We start from the raw sequence: 9,252 nt of genomic DNA on the forward strand, positions 1-9,252 counted from the left end.
TCTCCCATCCCTATTTCCCTACCTGCTTCATTACGTTCTCGCATATTTTCATGAGTTAAACTGACTTCTTTCTTTTATCCTTCTTTTCTTTTCTCTTCTTTTCATGTTCACCTTTGCTATGTTGTTTACTTCTTTTACGTACTTTTATCATGAAAATACTTGGCAATGTGTTATTATTCCTGCATAAAGCATTCTCCGTATCATACTCCACTTGTGCCAATTATCAACATAGCGGCACTTGATGAGTGTCCGCGCTTTTCTGTAATTACCCTTTTTAAATCGGAAAGGCTTGTTTGTGGTAGACTAGTTGATCAGCGATGCAGTCGACGATCCCGTTATTCTCCCTCTCAAGTTATCCACTTAGGAGTAGCAGTCTAGACCCTTTTAGAAAGCCCACTCCAATTTTAAATGTACATGCATCATGCTAAACCAAGTACGGGTTGAAGCGTTATTGACGTAACAACATGCTTAGATAAACCGTGTCCAAGTCTGACGAGATTTCCATAATCCCAAAGGACACTATCATGTTATGTGCATTACTTGGAGAAAATATGCCAACATGTTGATCATTATTGCGTAAGTAGCCAAATCTGGAGGGGGAAAAAGGGTTAAATTTATTTGTTTGCAGAAACGAAGCATGAAATCCCCAGGTTTGGTATGGTCCAAAGCATCCCGCCTTTGTTACTTGACTGGTGGAAAGACCTTGCACATTGTGACAAGAATCATGTGAGGAGTGTACTTGGTGACTTACCATCTTTGCTGAACATTTAACCAAATAGGGAATTGATCGAGGCCGCTGATAAGTAGGGATTTTGACCGCTAATTTGCTCACTTTTACTTGCGTTTTAGCTCAAAAATGCTTAAAGGTATTCCCGAGAACTAGTAAAATATGCTTTCATGCAGGAATATTGGGAGACGAGCCAAAGAAGTGAAAATCAACTCAAAAAGGAGTCAAAATTGGACAAAGACCAAAACAAGGCAAAAATGCTTACAGTGTGGACCGCACAATACTGTGTGCGGCCGCATTCAATGAAGAAGCCCTGTCAGATTAGCTTCAGAGTATGCGGACCGCATAATTTTGGTGCGGCCGCAGAAGAGCGATTCAAAGAATTGGAATTTTGGGCAAGCTGAAGAAATGCGAACTACACCATTATTGTACGGCCGCAGGATGCCAAAGTGCGGTCGCACTCACTATTATGTGGCCCGCAAACGACTAGAATCAGAGAGCCTTGATTGAAGCTGTGCGGACAGCACTATTATTCTGCGGCCGCGGGATTCAAAGGTGCGGCCGCATTCATAGTTATGCGGTCCGCATAAGAAGGTCCAAGTCCCAGCCCAATTCAAGTGTGCGGCCGCACTCAGAAATGTGCGGACCACACAATTAGATGAAGTGCGGCCGCAAGGGCATTTTTGTCAGATATTTTCAGCTTAGTATAAATAGAACTCTCTGTCATTTTTAGGGTAAGTTTTGTTTTGGGACAACACCTGAGCCATTTTTATTTACTGTTTTGAGTAATATTATACTAGATTAGCTTCTAAACATTAGATTTTCTTTCCCTAATAAATTATTATGCATTCTATCTTAATTTCTTCTTGTATTTCTTCATTTTTCATGAGTAGCTAAATTTCTAGCTAGGGTTGTGGCCCAACCCTAGTGTGGTTACTTAATGAGTGTTTGATTTAGGACTTGTTTGTGATAGGGTTAGTGATATTTAGCCTACTTCTTGCTTGAATTCAAGAATTAATGGTTGTAAACATTGATTCATGCCTAATTAACTTAGTCTCTACTTGAGAAAGACAGACTAAGTCTAGGAAAACTTGGCTAACAAGAAATTGGGGCGAACTCAAGGAATTGATAGCCCCAATTAAAGGGTTGAATCTAGAGATAGTAAGACCCGACTTGAGCATTTATCACTTATTTTGTGCAATACCCATTTGGACTTGAGAAAGCCAAATTGGGCAAAATCATCCAAACTACCGAGAGGTATAGAGTGGGTAATTGCATGTGATTGCTATATTACAACCCCGACCAATCAAACTTGTCCTAGAGTTAACAACCCATTAGGTAACCACCTAGGTAGAAGTCGTGACCCTAGATCTTTTATCATTTGGAAAACAATCAAAAGCAAAAATATTGTCTTCTAGTTTTATAATTGCAATCAATACTTTATAGTAGAAGCAGAAACAACAAACAAGAATGTGGAAGTGTAATCTAAGGCATATCGTACAATTACACTAAGCATATACCTAATCCAAATTCTAACTACCTGAGGATTCGACCCCAACTTGTGTTGGGTTTTATTATTGTTTCGACCGCCTCATTACCTAGATTTGAGGTGTGAGTTTGGGTGACACCAATTTTTCGCGCCGTTGCTGGGGAGTTAAACGGATTTAGCTATATATCTAGGTTGTGGTGTGATTTGTCTTCTTTTCCTTCTGAGTCACTAATTTTGCTTTGGAATTTCTTATAGGTACGAGAAAGGCTCTCAACAACGAGCCCATTGGTAATTTTCCATTGGGGGAGGAAATGGATGATGACAAGGAGATGAGGTTCTTCCCAAACCTCAAGCAAATAGGCGAGGCCGGCCGCCTCAAGATAATGTTCCTATCCCTCCCCCACCTCCACCAAGAGCGGCAGAGCACCGGGTGTTGCTGAACGAGGGTTATGCAAGTGCTATAGTCCCGCCCCGCATTAGGGCGGGCAACTTCCAAATCACCAACGTGATGATTACACCACTTGAGCAATGGGGATTCTTCACCGGGGCTCCAAATCAAAATGCTTACAAGCATCTCAAGGGGTTCATCGTTCCTTTTGGGAGAGCAAGCAAACCAATATTACTGAGGACGCGCTGAAGTTGAGGCTATTTCCCTTTTCTTTACGGGGAAAAGCATTGGATTGGCTAGAGAGATTGTCCAATCATTCCATCCATACATGGGATGAGTTGGCCGAAACATTCATTGCCAAATTCTTCTCTCGGGGCATATGGCTACACTACGGGATGAAAGTCTAGCGTTCAAGCAAGAGGCCAATGAGCCATTGCACGAGATTTGGGAAAGATAACGTACCATGGTTAAAGAGCACCCGAATAATGATATGACCGAGGCCATGATATAACAAACCTTCTACAGGGGGATCAACACAACAAATCAATGTGTGGTAAATCAACTCGCCGGCGGGAACTTCATGAACACACCTTATGCCGAAGCTTGTGAAATTTTGGATGAAATGGCGGATACCTCATCGGTATGGCAAAGTAGGGCCAATGTTCCGCAAGGTGACCCCAATGCCATTCACCTACAAAAGGAACTACATGATCATGGGCAAGCTATCGCAGAGTTAACAACCACAATGAACCAATTGGCCAAAGCTCAACTGCAACAAGTTCAAGGATCGAAACAAGTGAATGTGATGGAAGGCGTAAATATGATGATGAACAAGAGATGGCAAAAAGGTCAACAAGGGCAAAGCCATCCGAAACAATTCATGCAAGATGATAGTGGGTATGACCAAGGTGATTCGTATAATGAGCAAGAAGAAGAAGTAAAATACGTCAACAATTATCAAGGTCAAAGAAACAATGCTCAAAATCAACAACAATGGAGTTCACAAGGAAATCAAGGAAATTGGAACAACCAAGCTAATTAGATTGGTGGCAATAACAATCAAGGCAATTGGGGAAATAACAATAATCAAAGCAATTGGAATAATCACGGAAACCAAGGCAATGGGGTGGCAAAAATCAAAGTAATTGGGCAGGTAATCAAGGAGAGTGGAACAACAACAACAACCGGGGGTCGGGTTTTCAAAGGCCCCCGATGTTCCAACAACCGAGAAATCCACCTCCTTATCCTTCGCAAGGCCCGAGCTCTTCTAACAATGAGATGGGACAGATTGAAAATATGTTCAAACAAATGGTAGAGAAAAATGCTGACTCTGATGCTCAATTAGCCTCCCACAACACTTCAATCCGCAATTTGGAGGTTCAACTTGGCCAAATCTCACAAGCATTGAACCCTCGTCCTAAGGGGGAACTACCAAGTGATACGGTGGTGAACCCAAAGGGTGGGAATAATAGGGGACATGCTATGGCCATGACTACGAGAAGTGGAAAAGGTGGAGATGCAACCACCTCAAATCAAAGAAGAATTGTGGATGATGATGTTGTGGTTCAAGAAGATAAAATTCCAAGCAATGTTGTTGAAGCTAATGACGAAGTGAGAATTGATATTGATGAAAATGTGGAGGAGACGCAAGAAGAGGTGAACCCGTCTAGGGAGCACAGGATTGACATACCGGAACCGGTAGTGCCAAACGCTAAGGCACCAATGCCAAAGCCTCCTCCTCCATACCCTCAAAGGCTTGCAAAGCAAAATAGTGAGAACCAATTCAAAAAGTTTATTAACATGATGAAGAGTTTGTCTATCAATGTACCATTGGTTGAGGCGTTGGAACAAATTCCGGGTTATGCAAAGTTCATAAAGGACTTGGTCACCAAGAAGAGGTCAATGAATTGTGAAACTATCCAGATGACACATCAAGTGAGTGCTATTGTGCACTCAATGGCTCCGAAATTGGAAGATCCGGGTGCTTTCATAATCCTTTGCACTATTGGGAGCGCCGACTTTGCCAAAGCTTTATGTGATTTGGGGGTAAGTATCAACTTGATGCCCTACTCTATGTTCAAAACATTGGGAATTGGAAAACCAAGACCCACATCTATGAGTTTGCAAATGGCGGATCAGATTATGAAGAGGCCATTAGGAATTATTGATGATGTGTTAGTCCGTGTTGATACGTTCATCCTTCCAGCGGACTTTGTGATCCTTGATTGTGAGGTTGACTATGAGGTGCCTATTATTTTGGGTATACATTTCCTTGCTACGGGGAAGGCTCTTGTTGATGTGGAAGTCTATGAGCTCACTTTTTGTGTGGGTGACGAAAAGGTGGTTTTCCATGTGTGCAAATCGATGAGGCAACCAAATAACAACAAAGTTTGTTCATTTGTGGATTTAGTGACCGAAGTAATTGTTGATGATACTAGTGCCACAATGAATATTGAGTATAATTTGGAAGTCATATTGCTTAATCTTGATGATGATGAGGAGAAAGAAGGCTATGCGGAGTGTGTGAATGCATTGCAAGGGATGGGTTCGTACACGTATGAGCCCCGCAAGCTATCTTTAGATCTTGAAAACCGAAAGACTCCGCCAACAAATCCCTCAATCGAGGAGCCTCCCACTTTGGAGTTAAAGCCATTGCCTCCGCATCTCAGGTATAAATTTCTTGGCCCTTCTTCTACTTTACTGGTTATCATTTCTTCTTGTTTGACTAACATGCAGGTAGAGTCCATATTGGAGGTGCTACAAAAGAGGAAAAGAGCAATCGGATGGACCTTGGCGGATAACCGGGGCATAAGCCCCACCTTTTGCATGCACAAGATGATATTGGAGGAGGGTCCCAAACCCTCCGTTGAATATCAAAGGAGGCTAAATAAAGCAATGCAAGAGGTGGTCAAGAAGGAGATCATAAAGTGGTTGGATGCCGAGATTGTTTACCCCATTTCCGATAGCTCATGGATTTCTCCGGTGCAATGTGTCCCAGAGAAAGGGGGCATGACTGTGATAACAGATAACAAGAATGAATTGATCCCTACAAGAACTGTCACCGGGTGGAGAGTGTGCATGGACTATAGGAAGCTCAACAAAGTCACTCGGATAAATCATTTTCCGCTTCCATTTCTTGATCAAATGTTGGATAGGTTGGCCGGACGTGCATTTTATTACTTCCTTGATGGATACTCCGGCTACAATCAGATTCTTATTGCTCCTGATGACCAAGAGAATACCACTTTCACTTGTCCATACAGTACCTTTGCATTCTCGAGGATGCCATTTGGGTTATGTAATGCACCGGCGACTTTTCAACGGTGTATGATGGCCATTTTCACCGATATGGTGGAAGATATTCTTGAGGGCTTCATGGATGATTTCTCCGTCGTTGGGAATTCTTTTGATGATTGCTTGAACAACTTGGACAAGATATTGGCAAGATGTGAGGAAAATAACTTGGTTTTGAATTGGGAGAAATGTTATTTCATGGTCGAGGAAGGCATTGTCCTCGGTCACAAGATTTCAAAGTATGGTATTGAGGTTGATAAAGCCAAAATTGAAGTGATCTCCGAACTCCCTCCCCCTATATCCGTGAAGGGAGTGAGGAGCTTCTTGGGTCATGCGGGGTTCTATCGCCGATTCATCAAAGATTTTTCCAAAGTGGTGAACCCTTTGTGTAAACTTTTGGAGAAGGATGCCAAGTTCCATTTCAATGAAGATTGCATGAAGGCATTCGAGTTGCTTAAGTTCAAGTTAACTACTACTCCTATTATTACTGCACCAGATTAGAGCTTGATGTTTGAGCTCATGTGTGATGCAAATGATGTGGCGGTTGGAGCAGTGTTAGGGCAACGCATCAACAAAATCGTCCATCCGGTCAATTATGCAAGCAAGACCATTAATGATGCCCAAGTTAACTACACAGGGACCTAAAAAGAGCTCCTTGATATTGTCTTTACTATGGAGAAGTTCTGCCCGTACTTGATGGGCACAAAGGTGATTGTTCACACCGACCACGCGGCGCTTTGGTATTTGATGAGCAAGAAAGATCCTAAGGCAAGGTTGATGCGGTGGGTGCTTCTATTGCAAGAGTTTAATCTAGAGATTCAAGACTGCAAGGGTAGCGAGAATCAAGTGGCGGACCACTTGTCCCGATTGGAGGAGGAGGGGAGGACACATGACGGCCTTGAGATCAATGATTCATTTCTCGACGAGCAACTCCTAGCCATTTCAATGACCGGGATGCCATGGTTCGCTGACTTAGCAAACTATCTTGTGAGTGGCATTGTACCGAATGAGTTCTCCTCAAACCAAAGGAAGAAGCTCAAACGGGATTGCCTTGACTATTATTGGGATAAGCCGTATCTTTTCCGAATATGTACCGACGGTGTGATCTGACGATGTGTGCGAAGGAAGAACAAATGGGTATTCTTGAGGATTGCCACTCTTCACCGTATAGTGGTCACCATGGTGGAGCAAGAATGGCAGCAAAAGTTTTGAGTTGTGGATTCTATTTGCCTGCTCTCTACTAGGATGCTAGTGAGCTTGTCAAGCAGTGTGATGAATGCCAAAGTGCCGGTGGGATCTCAAAGAAGAATGAAATGCCTCTCACCACCATTATGGAGATAGATATCTTCGATGTGTGGGGTATTGATTTTATGGGTCCGTTTGTTAGCTCTTGTGGGAACACCTACATTCTAGTTGCGGTGGATTATGTATCTAAATGGGTTGAGGCCATTGCTTTGCCCAACAATGAAGCAAGGAGTGTGGTGGAATTCTTGAAAAAGAACATCTTCACGAGGTTTGTTATCCCAAGAGCCATTATTAGTGATGGGGTTCGCATTTTTGCAGCAACGCTTTTGATACCTTACTCACAAAGTATGGTGTCACTCAAAAAGTATCAACCCCCTACCATCCTCAAGCAAGCGTACAAGTTGAAGTCTCCAACCGGGAGATAAAGAGTATTTTATCAAAGAAAGTCAATGCCAACCGGACGGATTTGTCAAGAAAACTTGATGATGCTCTTCGGGCTTATAGAACGGCCTACAAAAGACCGATCGGGATGTCTTCATACCGGTTAGTGTTCGGTAAAGGCATGCCATCTTCTGGTAGAACTTGAGCATAAGGCCATGTGGGCTTTGAAGAATTTGAACCTTGAATGGGATGTCGCGGCAAATCTAAGGATGTCACAATTGAATGAGCTTGATGAATTCCGGTATCATGCCTACACAAGCTCGTCTCTTTACAAGGAGAAGATGAAGTACCTCCATGACAAGTACATCCACAATAAGGAATTTAAAGAGGGTGATCTTGTGCTATTGTTAAATTCCCGGTTACGGATGTTTCCGGGCAAGTTAAAGTCAAAATGGAGTGGCCCCTTTCCAGTGGTGAATGTAACCCCCTTTGGTGCTCTAGATTTGAAAAATAAGAAGGATGAGGTGTTTATAGTCAATGGGCACCACATTAAACATTAACTTGGCAAGGATGATGATGGCCACATTGTGGAGGTTCTTCATTTCAAATGATTGGTAATCTGCATCGTGTCGCGACGATAAATCAGGCACTTCTTGGGTGGCAACCCATGCATCTTTTTCTTTTTCTTGTTTTTCTTCTTTGTTAGATAGCATTGTTTTGTGCTAACTAGTTTTGAAGTGTATGCAGGAATGGGTGTGCATTGCAGGGTCTGTGCAAGATAAATTGGCTAAGTGTCACAAGAGTACGGACCGCACCAAAATTATGCGGACCGCACAATCACTCTACGGCCGCACAATTCTGTGTGCGGTCACACAACTGGAAGTTCAAAAATGCATGGTCCCTGAAGTTTGGCCTGTCAAATTTCCTTAACAAATTGCGGCCGCACAAAAAATTGTGCGGGCCGCAAAAATTTTACGGCTGCACTTATTCTTGTGCGGACCGCAGAAAGTCATTCTAGGTACAGGTAAGGAGTGCGGACCGCACTAAAAATTGTGTTGTCGCACTCAGGTATGTCCTGGGCCCGACGGGTCAACCTATAAATAGGGCTTTTCAAAACTTTTCACACTTTACACTCTCTGAAAGCTCAAGCTCTAAGAAAGCACAGTGCATACCCCATTAGCTCTAAATCTTCCCTCATTTCATCAAGTTAGATTCTCACCTGCATCATTCACTACTGGTATGTTCAATCCATGTTATATTTTTGTTCCTTCTTCTTAATTTGTGTTCTTGTTTTCTTTGATTAGTTAGTTATTTCTTTGTCTATAAATGTCAAATGTGCTTAATATGTGCTTCAAAATCACGTGGGTAGCCTTGTATGTGTTAATTAGGGACTAGGTAGACCACTAAGCTTGTCAATTTATGCAATCCATGTCTAAATTGTGAAAAATTGCATGAACCCTAGTTTACTGCCCGTGAAAATCAAAATTGTGCGGCCGCACACATTTTTGTGCGGTTTGCAGTCCTTTAACTTAGGGCTTCTATGCGCTTGAATTATGCGGACACTCAAAAATATGCGGTCCGCAGTGAAATTGTACGATCCGCAGCAAAATTGTGCGGTTTGCACTGATAAATGATCAAAGAGCCCAGCATTCTGAACCTGGGGCTGTGCGGCCGCACTCAAAATTGTGTGGTCCGCACTTTTGGTTGTGCGGCCGCACTCAAAATTGT

General features: G+C 42.7%; 1 protein-coding gene across 1 annotated transcript; it reads left to right on the plus strand.

Annotated features, from left to right (window-relative positions):
* Positions 1-3,226: 3,226 nt before the first annotated feature.
* LOC138901350 (uncharacterized) lies at positions 3,227-6,413 on the plus strand. Its single transcript, XM_070189105.1, has 5 exons — positions 3,227-3,541; positions 4,027-4,260; positions 4,528-5,534; positions 5,760-5,897; positions 6,395-6,413. Exons 1-5 carry the CDS (start codon positions 3,227-3,229, stop codon positions 6,411-6,413), a joined length of 1,713 nt encoding a protein of 570 aa, XP_070045206.1.
* The last annotated feature ends 2,839 nt before the right edge of the window (positions 6,414-9,252 follow it).

Source organism: Nicotiana tomentosiformis, chromosome 11 (genome assembly GCF_000390325.3).
Source record: "Nicotiana tomentosiformis chromosome 11, ASM39032v3, whole genome shotgun sequence".
Classification (NCBI taxonomy): domain Eukaryota; kingdom Viridiplantae; phylum Streptophyta; class Magnoliopsida; order Solanales; family Solanaceae; genus Nicotiana; species Nicotiana tomentosiformis.

What these genes read in the sequence shown, in the direction of transcription:
- LOC138901350 (XM_070189105.1), top strand. Translation starts at nt 3,227, where the DNA reads ATGGCGGATACCTCATCGGTATGGCAAAGTAGGGCCAATGTTCCGCAA. An exon ending in TGGAGGAGACGCAAGAAGAG is followed by an intron (nt 4,261 to 4,527) that starts GTGAACCCGTCT and finishes GAAACTATCCAG; the next exon opens with ATGACACATCAAGTGAGTGC. An exon ending in AAGAAGGAGATCATAAAGTG is followed by an intron (nt 5,535 to 5,759) that starts GTTGGATGCCGA and finishes AATGTTGGATAG; the next exon opens with GTTGGCCGGACGTGCATTTT.